We start from the raw sequence: 18,249 nt of genomic DNA, 5'->3' as shown, positions 1-18,249 counted from the left end.
TGAGTACTGAATAAGAAAGAGTATACCATAACATAACTGTGTTTACTGAATCATTCTTGGCATCAGAAACTAAAGCTACATTATAAATGCAACAACAGGCTTTTCTCCCTTGGAAGAGAGAGGCGGGTGCATTTTGTAATTAAAGTGAATGTTACCCTCTGAAAAATGCCTCTCGTCCCTAGGAAGGAAACAGCCTTCTTGAGAACCCTGCATCCTTGTATGTATCTCAGACTTTGCATACTTGGTGTTGCTCTGGCCATCTTCTGCATCCTGGAGTATGGTCAGCAATATTTTCCACTCACTTTATATATTTTCATCTTATTACTCTGTATATGTTTTGCAAAAGATGTGGAGGGTGCTGAAAAGTTTTATGGGATTGCCCCAGGGATGTTCTAGAAGGGATTGCTGATTTTATAGGGAGAATGGATTGTACAGCATTCAATACAGGGCCATGCAGACTGAGGCCTGCGAAGTCCTGAGGATCACTTTTTACAGATTGTGATGGGAGTAGCGCCCCCTGGAGTTGTGCATTGCTGCGGCTCTGCTCTACTTTCCCTTAATGATTCGGAAATTTCCTGATTTTATAAATTTTATATGCATCTATGATATAGGTTACTTGCAGACCGAATGCAAAACGTTAAAGTTTAAAGTTAAATAGGAATACTAGGCACATCACACATCTAATTTTAAATTGTATAGTAACTACATTTTTAAAAAGGTAAATTTAATTTTAAAGTCTTTGACAATATATTCAAAATATTATATTAACAAATGACTCTAAGTTATTAATGAAATATTTTACATTCTATTTTTCATATTCAGATTGAAATTCCAGGTATATTTTATATCTATAGAAGTCTCAATTTTTGTGTGGACACATTTTAAGTTCTCAGCAGCCATATATGTGGCTAGTGGCTACTGCGTTGGCTGGCATAGTTTTGGACTTAGATAGCAACTTGCCAGCATTTTACTATGCAGAAAATTGCTTTAAAGAAAAAAAAAATACCTTAAATATCAAAGATAAAATATAACGTATCCTTTATGTCATTTATCAATTTAAGAAGCGATTATGTGATTGATCACAAATTTGCGAGAAGTGTGAATGCTAAGACAATTTAGTTGATAGGCCGCTGGTGGCACAATGAACTTTATATTGAATTGTATTGTTCCTGTGGCTTTGTTTTCCATTCTTCCCTCTGTGTGTATTTCAGATATCATCATTTAAAACACAATTTGATACTTTGTGGTTCCTCTCATTGTCCCAAACTCACGCTATCTTGTCAGTTTTCATGCACCATATGAATGTCTTATTTCTTTTTTGTTTGTTTGTTTGACACGGGGTTTTACTCCGTTGCCCAGGCTGGAGTGCAGTGGTACAATCTCGGCTCACTGCAAGCTCTGCCTCCCACATTCAAGCGATTCTCCTGCCTTAGCCTCCCAAGTAGCTGGGACTACAGGCGCCTGCCACCATGCCCAGCTAAGTTTTGTATTTTTAATAGAGACCAGGTTTCATCATATTGGTCAGGCTGGTCTCGAACTCCTGAGATCAGGAGATCTACCCACCTCAGTCTCCCAAACTGTTGGGATTAGAGGCGTGAGCCACCACACCCAGCTGGATTTCTTAACAGAGGAATTCTTGAAAGACTTTGGGCTCAAATAACATTGTGGCCAGCTTAATGGCAACAAAAATTGTTTTCTCCACTTGCTGCTTCTGGTCTCTTTAGAGGTAGTGCCAGCTCAGGACTGGTATGAGGCTGGTTGTTACTTTTCTTTAGGTAAACAACCACCTGGCAATCCTACAACTTGTGATAACACTGTCCCTCATAGAAAGTCAACTTACTATAGGACTTAAAGAGAATGTCTGATGTGCTTGGTTTCCAAATCTTTATTTTTCTTAGGTGAGGAAGGCAGGTGAAGAGCAAACACTTGCATCTACTCTAATGTTGCTTGATTTTACATTGAGTTTTAAGTAGTCAAACATGAATGGCAGGCATCATTACTGAGTAGCTATTATATGCCAAGCACTTGGCTTATACTCATTTTCTTTAACCTTAACATGAGCCATGTAAAATAGGCATTTATATTTCCATTTTTGTAAGTGAAGTGCTTGAGGTTCAGATAGTTTAGGTGACGTCTTGAGTTCCTACAGATAGATCATAAGTAACAGATCTACATTGTCTGACTCCAAAGTCCATGCTCTCAGAGAAGAGGGACACATTTTCCGAGCAAGTCGATGGCACCGTTCAATAATGAGTTTTGAACCAAGAGAAAAGACTAACATTTTAGAGGTGTAATGTTCTTTCACTTCACTTATTCAAGAAATAAATACAGAGAATATGTAATCCCATTTCATTTTTTGATAGAAGTGGAAATAGATCAAGAAAGTTAAAGTGGCTTTGTCCAAGGTCAGACAAACAAACCTAGACATCAAGTCCTTTGAGTCCTGCTCCAAGGCTGTTTGTCTGAGTGGTTGAAGGGTCCCTTTAAGGAGGTAAGTTGGACATTGGGAACTTTTTTGTGTGACAGGCTGCAAACTTCAAAAATGTGTGGTACAGAAACATTTATTTCTCTTTCTTTTCTATGCATTTTAAACTTGTTATCGAAGTATATGATATTGAAAAGTACATATACCATAAGAGTTTAGCTCAGTGAATGTTCAGTAACAATGTACCCATGTAACCAGCACAGACAGCAAGAAAGAAACCCTAACTAGTTTCCTGGAGCCTCCTCCCGCTTAACTGTGGTTCTCCCTGCCCTGCCCCAAACCACTACCCAGGACAACCTCTCACCTGATTTGCAGCCACCTAGGTTAAATATCTGTTTCTATGCTTTATAGAAATGGAATCATAACGTATGCACTTTCATGTGTGTCTGGCTTCTTTTGCTTCACATTACATTTCTGGGATTTATCTACATTTTGGTGTGTAGCAGAAGTTCATTAATTCTCATTGATATATTTGGCCATACTTTCAAGTATAAAATCCCTAACAACCATAATACTGTAAGTGGAATGAATAGGTTTATTTCACATTAATTACTATTTAAATTGCTTTTTTCCTAGAAAATTATTAGCTGTAGTTTTGTGTGATTTGGGCTAAAACAAAATAACAAAGCTGAAATATGGTGCATCAGCAGTTACAAAGCATAACACAACGCAGGATATCACCCCTGTCCCGTGGTTTTTACGTAATATGTGACATTGAATGATGTCATAGAGAAGACAAAGAGAGCACACAAGCTGAACATACCCACAAGAGAGCCCTGGGTAGGAGTTCCCACTTAGTGGCTTTGTATGGCTGTGCAAAATGTTAGGTGTGGCCCATTTTTAGGTGGCCTGCATGCAAATGGATCTACTAACATGGATAGTAGAAATTTCCACCTCAGGGGCTAGGTGCGGTGGCTCACACCTGTAATCCCAGCACTTTGGGAGGCCAAGGGGGGTGGATCATCAGGTCAGGAGTTTGAGACCAGCCTGAACAACATGGTGAAAACCCATCTCTACTAAAAATACAAAAAAAAAAAAGTTAGCCAGATGTCATGGCGCGTGCCTGTAATCCCAACTACTCAGGAGGCTGAGGTGGGAGAATAGCTTGAACCCGGGAGGCAGAGGTTGCAGTGAGTTGACATTGCGCCACTGTATTTCAGCCTGGGCAAAAAAAAAAAAAAAAAGAAAAGAAAAAGGTCCACCTCAGGAATTGTTAAAGATTTTTTTGTTTTGTTTTGAAAAGAGGTAGGGAAAGAATTTACTCTGATCATCTGCTTGGCACAAAGTACAATCTGGACCCTTTAAAGAATAATAGAGGTTTTGGCTTGTTTAAAATGAGTCTTTTGTCAACCTCTTTTTGCAGATTGTCTCACAAGCACAGAAGCAAGGTTTCTTATGTTAGTTTTCATATTATTTCTTCTTCCTGGTTGCAGGAAAATGTGAATGTAATGCCAGTGAATACTGCTAGCGAGAACCCAGCATCGTGTGAGAATAGCTGGGGGGTCTATCAAGGCATTGTCCTGACTGACGTTTATCATTTACCTGGTCATATTTTCCTTACTCCTATGTCATCAGTGCTCCCTCTCCAAATTTTCTGGTAGAGAAGTTAGTTTTCCTGTGACTGATTCACTCAACCTTAAAGGAAAACCTCCAAGCTGGTTGGTCTTAGATGGCACCAAAGCATACATCTTCTGTCTCTCACTCAACAGAGTTGTATGTACAAAGGAAACAGTTGAAAAGGAAACGCTATCCTGTGATATGGCCTTGGTTTAATACATTTGCTAATACTATTACGGTGAAATATTAGGCATATGACCTTTTTTCCTCCCTCCACACCCTACATTAATATCTCAGCTGATCCCTTCTAAATTAAAAATATGTACAATCTTTTACCAAATATAATGAGCTTTTTATTTAAGGAGGGTCTTCAGGTATTAGGCAGAAAGGATGTTACTTTAAACTCTCATTTCCTTAGCTGCTGTAGACCTTATTCTTATGTACAAAACCCTGAATATAATATCTACCCTCCTTTCTAAATCTTCTCTCTCTGGGTGACACCATTTCTAAATCACATGTAGTGACTACCACATCAGTTGTGTGGTTTTCACACTTGCTGTGCATGCAGGGACTCGGTCTTACGTATGACTCGTGCTACTTTCCAGAATTAATGATAAACAAGATGAAAGCCGGCTGTTTCTCTGGGCAGCTACCTGAACTTTGTAAGAAACACAGGTCTCTAGGAAGCTGAGCTTCTCAGAGCCAATACCCGTGGTTGAAAGTATTGTATTTCACAAGTTCTCTGGTATTCTTTTTCTAGAATGGTTGAGTGGTTAAATATCTGTATTGCAAGGAAAATGATGAAGTTGTGTGCTTTCAGCAACACTGAGCACCAGTTGCCTTTGTTGTACATCGTCTCTGATTTCCAGTGTCTTTGTGAAACGAGACACTTGGATGCACCCTGTGCAAAGAAGGCTTCCTGAGTTGTCTGTCTCTGTCAAGACAGGCACATCACTGCATTTTAGATCTGGCAAAGATCTTTGATTTAATTGAATCTGGCCATCTTTGTTGATAGATAAGGAAACCGAAGCTCAGTATCATTACATGAACCACCCAAAGTCGAATTGCTGGCAAGTGACATAGCTGAATGAGGGCCCTGTTCCTCTTATCTTGCATTTTCCTTTCATTTGGGGCTGAATCAAGAGCCTCAAAGTGACTCCACCTGTCAGGTAGACTTGAGCCTCCAGTAATCACCTTAAATCTCGTAAGGCTGGCTGACTTTGGTTTCAACCTCATTACCCCTCTTCTTACAAATATTCTTAATAGTCAAAATAATGACCACCCATGTGTAGGAAGAATGATCTGCAGAAAAGGCCAAGGAAACTGTGAGAACATGAAATCAAATTGGCTGATATAAAGCCTTCATTTCTATGAATATAGTTGACCTTCCAGGGGAAAGAAAGTGAGTTTTCCCCTCTTGTGATACTTGAGAAGCCAAAAATGAGCTTTCTGCCCAAGCACTGGGCTGCAAAATGGCAGCATTTACACAGGTTGTTTCACATTTAGGGATGGGCTGTGTTCCAGAAGTTTATTTGCATGTCACCGGGTTGAAAGTGGGGCTGCCTTTTCCTGGTCAAATCAATTTCAATCATCTCCAATGGAAGCCATGTCTCTAAACACTCTTCCCATAAGCCTTTGCTGGTGGCCCCTCCTTTTTTCCCCAGTTAGTTGGTAGACCCTCTTCTTGAGAATTATTCTTACCAGTTTATTCATACCATTCTTGAAAATATTTACTATTGTATAAATGAATGAAGTTTCTTTAACCCCACCCGGGCTAATTAAGATTTTTGAAGAGAAAATTGACTTAACAATGGATTAAATTTCAGATTGAGAAACAAAGGGAAGATGGTAGTGGTGTCTGGGGGATAGTGGTTTTGGTCTATCTCTGAGGCAAGCTAATAGGAGTTGATAGCTTCCTTCTCTCCACAATTCTGGGATTTCTAAGTATACCGGGCACTAACTTCCCTCACTATTGCTCATGAGCTTTGCATCGTAAGTGGAGCAGCTGTTGGACTTGGTATGACAGGCAGAAATGGCTTCATTTTAAATATATGATGAATATTTGAGATACAATATTGGGCGTCAGGGGCTATTTCTATCTTCTACATTCCCTGTATGTTAAGCAGGCATGGCTTTAGTACTGAATCGCTGTGTTCCTCTCAAAACTGAATAATTCTTCTTCTTCTGAATATGAAAGTCATGCATGTTTATAAGAGAAAATTTGAAAATTACAGAAAAGCACACTCACATAGAGGAATGTAAAAAGTACTTATAACATCATCAGCCACTACAAATAGCTTGTTATATTTCCTCCTCATCCTCTTCTTCTTTCTGAGGATATATTTTTACAGGTAAACTTTTCATAATTATAGTTTTTTCAAGCCTAATTTAAAACCCTAATGTATTTTGAACACTTTCCTGTTATGCTATTAAATATATTTTACAACAGATTTTAATGATAACATTATATGTATATACATACTTCTCTATAATTTATTGAACTAGATCACTTAATGTTGGACATTCACATTGCATTCAAGTTTTCAATAATGCAAATAATGTTGCATTGGGTATCCTCATATGAAAAATCTTTGTACACATTCCCTTATTATTGCCTCAGGATGAATTTCTAGAAGTAGATGTTCTAGGTCTATGAGGTTTTTAAAAGTTTTGAATATATATTGCCTGCTTGCTCTGTATAAAAATTATACCCAGTATAATCCTACCAGTAGTATCTGATGTCTGTTTTTCGATTGAGCTGCTAAATGTAGAGGTCAGTCATAGAAGTGGTCTTGGTTAAGGATGTTTTCTCAAAAATCTTGTGTCTAATTGGGCTAGCAAATATAAAGTAAGAGTTTATCTGTTGCCACAAAATTGAGCTTAGACCTCAAAGCTAATTGCTTCTTAAGATGAGAATTTATTTCCCTTCTACCTCTCTGACATGTTTGGGATATATATATACATATCAGAGCAAAATTCAAGTATCAAAGCACTGGAAAAACCCATAACAGAAACACAAGTCAAATAACCAAAAATCCTTCCAAGACTCTGCCTGGTGGTATTTAAAAAAAGGAAAAGAAAAAAAAATTGTCTATTTATTGTTACCTTTTGAGACTATTTGCAAAATATAGTTTTGTTTTGTTTTGTTTCCTTAAGATCGAGAAAAGCTAAGCTAATTAGGACTCAAGCGCTAAAAAATAAGTATCAGGGGAACAGTTTGATTACCTTTTTTTTTTTTTTTCAGTTTAACAATTTGTGTACCTCAATTTTCCCTGGCCCTTACTAACTTCAGCTAGTGCAAAGAAAAAAAAAATCTTTCTTAGTAAATGAAATGTTATATTATGTATTGAAGTTCAGTAGCACTTTAAATTTTTAAATAGTGCCAAATTTGACAATATGTAATATGCCTTATTCATTTCCAGTTAAAAAAAACATTGCTAGATAATCCTATTGAATATTTATCATCTAAATAATCAATAACTCTCTGCATTATAGATAAATTAACCTAGAATAATTAAGGTAAATGAAAATGTAGATTCACAAATACAACAGAATTGAACATGTGACAAAATCAGATTTTAACCACCCTTTTATTATCTCTTCTCTGTGTGCTTAATAAGTACAATTGTTGCTTTATGTTTAGATTAGTCCAATTGACTGCAACTCTGATTAATTTTCATATTATTTTTTGTTTCAATATGAAAAACACCAAAAGCACATTTTGAGGTCGAAATTAAAATAGAGGCTGACTCAGTTCCATGGAGCTGGTCTGCAGAAGGTTTTATTGGAGAGGAGAGTTATTTTTGCTGAGGTTGTCTATCAAAACTTGTTTATTAAAAAAAGAAAAATAAATGCTAGGAGACATTCAAGCTGTCTTGATTTTCCTCTAGTTATTTCCTCAAAGCTTCTTTGTTCACATGAACATCACTGTGACATTTTTTGTGGAAAATGAGGTTTAATTTTAAAGTATTTATAGAAGTCTTTGTTATAGCCTATCCTGCTACCAACTTTTTTGTGTTCTACACAGTCTCTGCTTCTAACCAGAGGCCCAAAGCGTGTGTTTAGAAACTGATGTGGGGTATCAGGATCAATTAGTCCCTCTAGGAATTAAAAGCAAGCAATTGAATGCCTGTTAACAATGATTAACTTTACAAATATTAGCAATTCTAGGCAGGCCCCTTTGCTTTCTGGACGAATGCTCTAGGCAGGCAGCATTCCCAGGAATATTGGTTTCCAGCTATGTAGACTGTCCCTCAGTTATAAAGTTGCCTCCGGGGTCTTTGCTATGGCTTTGATTTGAGGATGATTATTCTTCTTATGGATGAAACTTTAGTTCTTCCTAGAAAGGCTTTCAGTGATTTGCAAGCTCTTTTCAGCTGTTCTCTAAGCCTTGCTCAGCCTTATTTTTCTCCGTTGTAAAATGGGTACACAGGTCATCCTTACTGGATAGTTTGGAGGACTAAATTGATTAAGATGTGGTATATGAAGTGCTGACCTTAATGTCTAGCCCATACGTGCTCTGCTGTATATGTTTTGCTTTCCGCCTTTCTTTCTTGAGAAGTTTCTGCATACATATATTCTTATGTAGTTATTGTATAAATAGTGTGTATGGAAACATTCCCAAGATTGTATTTTCCTGTTCTTTCTTGATTTAGAAAACTAAAGCTATAGTAATTTTCTGCTGTGTGTAAGAGGGAAAATGTACCTATGAACTGTATTCAGCAAACTTAAAATGTTAAAGCTCTTGGTCAGCTTTTTATGCCCAGTGATGATAAACTGTCAATTTCCTTACGTTATTTGGGAATTTACTAGCAACTTATTGCAGATATCACAGTAGACACATCTCTTATAATATGTCTGATCTGAAAGAAGCAGCAGTCTGGTAGTTTTTGGTTTGTTTTGTTAAAATAAAAACTTATAAACTTATAAAAACAGGTGAACAAATATATTTATCCTAATGGTTCTTCTGAGTTTGCTTCTGAAATCACCTATATTCAATATAGACAACAAAACCGGTTGTTTTTGCTATTGTCTGAGGTTTTTGAGTTTGGGGGTTTGAATTTGATTCTAATTTTTAGAAATGGGCAGTTGTCTGAAATATGGAGGGGTGGGAAAAGCCTTTAATTTGGGGTAAGAGTGAGGAGGGAAACTCAAATGTTATACACTTCATTCAACATATTTATTAGAGAATTGAATTATTCTCTTGAGGGTTTTTTTTCTCTTTGTTAGCAACTCGAGATAGATTCTCCTGCCTCTACTAATATCGAAACTCTGGAAAATGTTAACAGAACTACAGAGGGGAGAAATTATCAGGATGGAATGTAGGCTCCGTGTAGATACGCAACATTAGGGGCACTCGGCAGATGTTAATAAATACCTCTTTCTATTGTTGAGATAAAATGAGTTTGATTTGGGTGTGAACTGCAGTGGTCAATGAAAGGACCTTGTACCTCACCAGGGTGTGTTTTAAGCAGTAGAAGAGGAATCTGGGTGTTGATCCAAGTGACATTGGTTTTTCATACCAAATTATTCTCCATTTTTAAGGGTTGTCATCCCCTTAAAATTGTAAGCTCTCTTGTGTCCATCTTATATGCTTTCTTAGCAGTCCTGGTGATACATGGCTGTGCACACAGTAAAGTTTCAATATATCCTTGTTGTGTGAAACCAGATATTTGGAAATTTTGGAGATAGAGTTGACGAAGGGGTGAAAGGACGGCTGTGAGTAGAGAGTGAGAGAAATAGTCAAGGCAGAGAGGGAATTAAATATAGAAATGGCCCGGGGAACCAGAAAAAACAAGGTTGGTGAGCAATGAACAATTTAAGTTCTCCCGAGCAAAGAAAAAAAACTGGACAGAAGAAAAATTTTAATCTGAAGAGTTAATTAACAAAATTATAAAACCTCTAAAACATCCCTCTCATTACAGTTGTAGTTTTAAGACAAAAAAAAAAAAAAAAAAAAAAAGTGGAAAGCACTCTAATTTGTCCTGAGAATCTATTTAATTTTGATTTGTCCAGTAATAGAAATTTGAGGGGGCAATGCAATATACTGTAGTTTATAAGTCCTTTAAATGTTGTTACTTCTGAATTACCATCCTCTTTGTGATAGTGATAGTGAAGAAAAAACAAGTGTATTTGAAATCACTTCTGGTTTCAGTGCATGTGCTGATTTGATTTTTTAGAAGTATAATTAGATGGCAAAATATAAGAAAACCCTAACAATACAATCTGGGCAGGTTAGAATATCAAAAATTATAATGAGCCTGTTCCAATGTAAAGAACATCTCTAAAAGATGTGAATAGGTTTTAAAAATATGATGAATATCTAGCATTGGATGAACACAAATAAAAGTATCAGTGAATATCACAGTGGAAGAATCACATGATAATAATTAATAAACGTTGACTCTTCTTGGCCAGGTGACCAATATTATTTCACAGTTGATTGTTAAGGGGAGAGTCAGTGACCTTTGTCCTGATTTTTAATAATTTACTGAAGTTTTACATTAAATCAGAATATAATTGGGAAGAAAATTAGTGTTTCTTTGTGGGGAGTGCAGAGTAATGCCACTAATTGCTTGTATAAAAGCATTCCCGAGGTTGTATTTTCCTGTTCTTTCATTAGAAATTAAAACTACAGTCATTTTCTCCTGTTTGTAAAAGGGAAAATGTGCCTGTGAACTGTATTCAGCAAATTTAAAATGTCAAAGCTCTTGGCCACCTTTTTATGCCCAGTAATGATACACTGTCAACTTCCTGACGTTATTTGGGAATTTACTAGCAACTTGTTGCAGCTATCACAGCACACAAATCTCTTATAATATGGATGGTCTGAAAGAAGCAGCAGTCTGGTGGTGTTTTGTTTCTTTTGTTCTTTCTTTCACTTTAATATTTGAGCAACTTCATATTTAAAATATGTGTTAGGGCAAATCACCATGTTTTTCTGTTTAAGGAGACGGACAATGAAGAATAGGGTATATTAACCTCAGTAGAAATAGTGCTTTACAAATTATGTTTAGATGACTGGGGGGTTGCTTTCAGGTAAATTATTACCAAGTAAAAGAATTGAGCTGATTCTAAAAGCGTATTGGGTTTAACATTTTATGAAAACATGTTTATTCACACAGATACATACATGTGTACATCTCCTGGGAACTTGGAAGGGTTAAGTCAGACCACTGTCATGTTACAGGAAGTGTTTTTCCACTGTATCCAGTACCTTGAGTTTGTTATGTATTCAATATGTAGTGTCATCATAAAACAGTTGCACCTGCATTAGCCCTCATTGTCTCAAGGCACAAGCTGAAAAATAATAGAAAGTAAAGCTCAGGAATTGAATATTTCTGCTAATAGTGTGTTGGTATTTTTCCCTCAGTTCACGGACATTCTTGATTTCAAAACGCAAACTACACAACCCAGGGCACTAGGGTTGGAATTCAATGTTTATTCAAAAAGGCACCCTAAGGCAGTTAGGGAGGAAATGCTACATGTATGAAAAATAGGAGCCCGGAATCTAAGCTGATCTGAGCACAGCAGCAGCGACTGTATTTACTAACACTTGTTTTCTGGGAGCCTATGAGAGAAATGGAAATAATTAGAAGGAAGCTGAAAGGATGGGGTTTTGTGGCTTGTTCTCCTTTTATGGAGCAAAGAAAACTGCAGCAGTACTTCGGGAGCTGGTATTCCCTACTGCCATGGGGGCAGCCGAATTCTGAGTGGAGGAGTTTGTTTATACCTTAACAAATACAGGCTATGTTGTTGATTAAACAAGCAAAAAAAAAAAAAAAAAAAAAAAAAAAAAGCCTCATTTGCTGCTTTCAAACACTCCCTCAATGAGAAAATGTCTCATAAAAATGCATCATGTGATAAGCTCTTGCTTTAGTCCCAAACTGAGCTTGAGTCCACTTGGAGATCTTAGAATTAAAGAGTTCTCAGGGAATACACCTTTTAGCTAAGAATATAGTGACTCTGTCATGAAACAGGGAGCTTTGCCACTTGCTTGTTTTGGAAGGAAAATAAATTAAAAAAAGATTGCAGGGGATTTTGGTTATTATATGGCCAGGGCTCCGTTTAGAGTCTGTGGCATTCAAAGCTGGCTTTAATCACAGCATGATGCTTGAAGCCTCCAAAAGTCCAAGTGTTTCCTTTCTTTCTTTCTTTTTTTCTTTTTTTTTTTTTAAAGCGTTACTTCACTGAGGCAGAGGGCTGCCTTTGAGTGACGTCACGAGTTAGAGCAGCAAGCTGCACAAGGGAAGGGAGGCCGGGTGAGTGACAGCCCAGCCTACTTTTTAATAGCTTTGTCATGTGACTGGGGACTGTAGTAAGACAGGTGCCTTCAGTTCACGCTCAGTAAGGGGCTGGTTGCCTGCATGAGTGTGTGCTCTGTGTCACTGTGGATTGGAGTTGAAAAAGCTTGACTGGCGTCATTCAGGAGCTGGATGGCGTGGGACATGTGCAACCAGGACTCTGAGTCTGTATGGAGTGACATCGAGGTGAGCTGGGGCAGGGCTCGGCGCTGCAGCCAGGACTGACGCTTCCCTCAGATGCTATTATTCCTGTAAGGGGGATGGGCTTGGGCAAAGAGAAGAGCCAGGAAAGTAGTCCAGGCAGGAGCTTTTAGAAGAGAACCTCAATCTTATCTTAACTCCAATAAGTTTGCTATTTTAAGGTGGCTCTGAGATGCCTTGAGCAAATCAAAGCTTAGCTGCTGTCATCAGTATCTGTTGCAGTTAGAAACTCTTTCCATGTGACTTTGGCACTGTTTCTACTCATATGCAATATTTATGCTCTAAGATATTGATATGAATCAGAAGCTGAATTCTTTCCAGTGGTATTTAGTGGCCTGGTTGGAAAAATGCCATTTCTATTTATAATAAGACGAAGATAAAAATATTAAAATGGATGTGTTCAAATATAGTCCGTTTTGACTGTAGTCCGGATTTTTTTTTCCCCCCTCTCTCTCTGTTCATCAGACAGAGAACTTACAAAATCCTAAATAATCCTGCTGGGCTATTTTAGATTACTTTTCCCACAGAACACAAAACAACGATGCTGCTTCCTTTAAAACTCCTATACATGGTTGAAAGATTTGGCCAGCGAATAAAAAGAAATGCCTGGCAGTGCAAGGTTTTCCGTTCGCGTCGGTGGCAGGGAAGCCAATGGTTAAATCTTCCTGTACCACGGAGAGCTGCCTGAAGCCGAGAGAGAATAGAGTTTATGCAGGACTGTGTGTGGAGCTGCTCGCTGCTTGTGTAAAAATAGACAGCAATACATCAATTCCACAGTCTCTGCTGGCTACAATTCATACAGGGGGGAGAATAACGCAAGCAGTTTCCTCGTAATCTCTGGAGTCTAGTGGGGGGACGGAGGACCTCGGCGTGTTTGCATTCAGCACAATGGAATGTTCTCGGAAGGAAAGTTTGGGCAACTTGGGAAACAAGCGAAACTTTCTGTGGACTCTGGTGAGATGGACTCGAATTGAATTGCATGGAGGATCCCAGCTGCTAACAATGAATCTGGCAAAAGACTGCGCGTGTTTCCTCTGGGTAGCTGGGGGCACGTAGGGTAAGGGGGAGGATCAAGCCCACACGTGATTTGATTAAATAAGATGTCCATGTGAGGCAGCGATACACATCTAAAGTGAACATAATTTGGCCAAGGCCGTCTGTGAATGCTTTTTTCCTATCTAGCGAGGCATGCCTGGGATTCTTAACTCTTTGCTGGGTTTGCAAATGTTGGCTCCATTTGCCCTCCCTTGCCTTGGTAGATCGTATTTGTGGATTGTAATTGTTATCTTGTTCTGATTTCTTGGTAAGGTGGAATAGATATGGATCATTCATATGCCCTGTAGCCATTATGAGTCAGGGTTATAAGTGGCTTCAAAGTCCTAATTGTCTTTGAGTAGCTGGAGTGTCCTGTGGGTGGTTGTCCGGCTGGCACTGTGGGTCTCAGCTGCTGTAGTTTCATTTTTCCATCATGTATTATTCTTGATGCTGTTAGGAGTTGATTGAGGAACTACAGCATGTGGAAATAAGGAAGATTTATTTTAATCACTGGAATTCCTGCAGTCATTTTCAAATCAGCATCAGAAGCATTTAAAACTGTGGCCTTTAAATTTTTTTCTTAAGGAGGAAAGGTCTTGGCTACTTGTCCAGCCATGGATGGAGTCGCCAGTCGGCTGAGATTGGCCAGTCACTTCTCTGTTACACTATAGGCAGCTAGATGCTAGAAGCTTTGCCTACAGGGCAGCGGCTCTGGGAATCACCTTCGCCAGTCTAAAATATTACGAGCAGCAGGTAGCGTAGGCAGTTTTCATTTTTTGAATCATTAATGTTTGCTGTCATCCTAAAACGTATTATGCCCTTTTGCACATAATGACAGGCTAGTACATTGGTTAATAAAGGCCTATATCACTATAGCTACTTGGAGTGCCCCGTGTTTCACAGTTTAATGAAGGTGATGTACAATAAGGTTACTAAGATTGATAGAGACAATTCAAATGACATACACCCTACTAAGTCTGTCATTCTTTACTGCCCCTCTCTCCACCCCTTTCCCCTATCTTGACTAATTTTTTTAAGGACCAAGTTTCTTTTTTCATTAATATAATTAATGTGACCAAATCTACTCCTTCTTCTCTCTCTCTTTAAAATTTACCATCAATGGCACAAAAAACCTCCAAAAGGTTAATGGAGAATTATACTTGATTATAATGATTCATTATCATCAATGCAGTTAAGCTAATTTATTGTCTGCTCCTTAACTAAGAGAAAAGTCTGTTGGGGTGAAATAACAGACAATAATTAGCCTTTTGTGTTTAGTGACTGCTTTATCCTCTTAAATCTTGTTATAAAATTGAGGCTACAGTTGTGAAATAGCTGTCATAGTTGCAAAGAGGCAGCAGAATGTGTCTGTGTCATTGCAATAAAGCACACCTGTTACAGATGTATAGGGAAACAGTAAATATCAGCATGTCAGATGAGGACAGTTACAGGGCTTGGACTGTTAAGTCTGGCATCGTCCAAAGGCCAAATATAAATTAATAACAGGAACACTTGCTACCACTAATGTGTTTTAGATTAGCAGGATAATGCCACATTCAGAAGCACAGATTTTATTAGCATGTCAACATCGGCAAGAGCACATGCACTTTTCTCAACCATAACGTAAAAGCAAAATGAGAGAGAGAGAGACAGACAGAGAGAGCAAGAGAGAGCAAGTGAGAGGAAGGAAAGGAATATGTAAATGACAAGATAGCACCAATATAACAAATTGACCTGGCCTGTTCCATGGTTTTCAAAAGTTATTTCAAAATACCTATTTATGGAAGGTTAAAGGGTTTTGAACAAGTCATGCCAAAGAGGGCAGTTAAAGAGAGGGATAACAAAAAGTTGTCCACAAATCAGTATGCCACTTTAGCCTTCCAAAACATGGTTGGTTCCTAAGTTTCACAACAGGAACTTAAGCCGTATGTGGAAAGCCTATATTTTCTTGACTATTTTTAATTTTGTGTTCCTATCTTTGTTGTTCATGTTTTTTAAAAGACTATGCCCCATAACATCCTAGTGTATCTAGCACCATTGAAAAAGTTCTCCCCCTATCTCTGAGTTGGTGACATTGAGGAAAAGTTAAGATAGTGTGTTTGGGCTTGGAGGATCAGCTGTATGGGCAAGAATGGAGTCTGGAAAGTGTTACACCCACAACCAAATACGAGCATTATGCCAGATTGAGATCTCTTCAGCCCAGCCTCCACTTACTTATATGCCTTGTCAAGTATACCGAGCTGTAAGTTTGGGCTAACTCAGATAATAAAAGGAAAGACCAATAAAATGATAAGGAAAGAGTTTTGATGGCGAGGACGGCCCTTTCTTTGCATTCCTTTGTGCCTGCTGCCAGGGATCTCACTGGGGCCCAGTGGTCTTAGAAAAGGATGGCAATGATTTTCAGTCTCCCCCCATCCTCCCCTTACCAACTGCTGACTCCATTACCCGGTACTTACTTCTCAGCATGTTGCTTTTGATCACGCTGCTGCATATGACCTGTGTAGTGTGGCCTGCTAGGAATCCCTGCCAGGGATAACAGGGGTGCTTGAGAAAGAAAATCTGCATAAAACTTACTTCATTCAAAATGTAAATGTCAAGGTGCATCTTTCATTTCATGCCTAACTGCTGCCTGGATGTGAACAATTCCACAGCATCTCTCCCGACCTTGGAAGGCAGGGCCACGAGGGTGCTGCGTCAGTGTGTGCCTCCTGATTGAGACACCACTACTCACAGGTGGATAAAGTTCTGACTGTTCTGGCAATGCCAGACCCCTGCGATAGGAGTTCCTGCAGTGTTCTTTTTTTTTTTTTTTTTTTAATTTTTTATTTTTTTTTATTTTTTTAAGTAGAATTCTTATTGCAGATGGATGTTTATTTTTTTTTAATTTTTTTAAAAATTTATTTATTATTATTATACTTTAAGTTGTAGGGTACATGTGCATAACGTGCAGGTTTGTTACATATGTATACTTGTGCCATGTTGCTGTGCTGCACCCATCAACTCGTCATTTACATCAGGTATAACTCCCAATGCAATCCCTCCCCCCTCCCCCCTCCCCATGATAGGCCCCGGTGTGTGATGTTCCCCTTCCTGAGTCCGAGTGATCTCATTGTTCAGTTCCCACCTATGAGTGAGAACATGCGGTGTTTGGTTTTCTGTTCTTGTGATAGTTTGCTAAGAATGATGGATTCCAGCTGCCTGCGGACTGACATTAGCAGTTAGGTAGCCAATTCAAGTTTAGGAGACCACCTTATCGGTAAGGGGAGTCCGCCTGCCTCCAAAAGCCCCATGGTAAAACAGTTGAAAAGACTGTCTAGTTCATGTAAGGGGATGAAATACTTTGACAATCTAAAATAATCTTGGTGACAAGCAGCCCAGCCATGGTAGAAGATATGTTAAGCCTCTCAATATATAGAAATTATTTTGAAACTCTAAACAGAAATAGTTATTTTGAATTCACGTAAAGCACAGTTTAGATATGCATAAATAATGAACAAAATACACTGATGGTATGCTCTTGTGAGTTTTCTTTTCCGGGTACTAGGTGATGCCAACCATACACACACACATACACACGCGCACACACACACACACACACACACACACGCACCCCTTGCAAGTTACATACAAAAGCCATATAGAAAAAAAATTATGATTTTTGTCCTTCATCTTAAGGAACTTGCTTTTGCCTTTAAGAATGAAGTCCAGAAAGTCATGAAGAGTCAAATAAGAGTAAATGATTTAATTAAAAACAATTCAGGAGAATCACAGATGAGTCAAAGGACTTTGCATCATTAGTTGCTAAATGAATTATATGGATTATAACGCTTAAAAGGAGTGTAAATGGAGACAATTTTTCCTTGTGTAGTTCCTTTGTTCTTTTTCCATTTAGCAATAGTTTATTGAGTGTCTATTATGTGTGATAAACTTTCCAAGGTAAAATCAAGTTTGTCTTATGGTTAACCATAAGACAGTTTAAAACTTTGGAAGCAGTAACTAGCAAACAGGTACCAAGGATTTTGTACAAAGAGGTACAAAAATTTCTAGTTGATTTCTAACTGGAAGAATCAGAGAAAGCTTCATGGAGCATGGTATTTACCATGTATTTGGAGGTAGAATTTTGGATGGAATAAAGCAGGAAAATTATCCTTCAGGAGCTAAGTGAGTAAAGATTTTAGGTGTTTTTCCTGGTGACTCAAGTGCCAGAAACTAGCTTTGGTAATGTCGTTGAATTAACTAGGCTTAATTCCTATCACATGCTATTGCAGTTTAATAAATTCCTGTGGTTAATGGAAGCTTTTTAAAAATTTTTTTATTTTTTTTTCCTGCCTCCTGCAGTGTGCTGCTCTGGTTGGTGAAGACCAGCCTCTTTGTCCAGATCTTCCTGAACTTGATCTTTCTGAACTAGATGTGAACGACTTGGATACAGACAGCTTTTTGGGTGGACTCAAGTGGTGCAGTGACCAATCAGAAATAATATCCAATCAGTACAACAATGAGCCTTCAAACATATTTGAGGTAAGGACATCCTTTGGAAAAATTAATTTTTCATTGACTTTGGCTTGGGCGAGACTAACATGGTAACAGGCCTGAACATATAATGGGTACTTACTTTGCTATCATCAAAAGACTTTTCATCACAGTTACATACTTTCTAATTGATGGAAA

The 18,249-nt window shown here is 38.2% G+C and overlaps 1 protein-coding gene across 6 annotated transcripts in view; it reads left to right on the top strand.

Moving 5' to 3' along the window:
- The window catches only part of PPARGC1A (PPARG coactivator 1 alpha), a 683,938-nt gene that overhangs the window by 573,314 nt on the left and 92,375 nt on the right, over positions 1 to 18,249 (top strand). For 4 of the 6 annotated variants that reach the window (XM_045393226.3, XM_015450215.3, XM_005554588.4 and 1 more), the window contains one exon: positions 17,920 to 18,099. In XM_045393226.3, the coding sequence (XP_045249161.2) occupies positions 17,920 to 18,099 (180 nt within the window). Of the gene's footprint in view, positions 1 to 12,387; positions 13,501 to 17,919; positions 18,100 to 18,249 lie in introns of those variants that run through there. The other 2 variants (XM_005554587.4, XM_005554586.5) reach the window with 2 other exon arrangements.

The sequence above is a fragment of the Macaca fascicularis genome, chromosome 5 (assembly GCF_037993035.2).
Source record: "Macaca fascicularis isolate 582-1 chromosome 5, T2T-MFA8v1.1".
Classification (NCBI taxonomy): Eukaryota; Metazoa; Chordata; class Mammalia; order Primates; family Cercopithecidae; genus Macaca; species Macaca fascicularis.
This window is presented reverse-complemented; position numbering and strand designations above follow the sequence as displayed.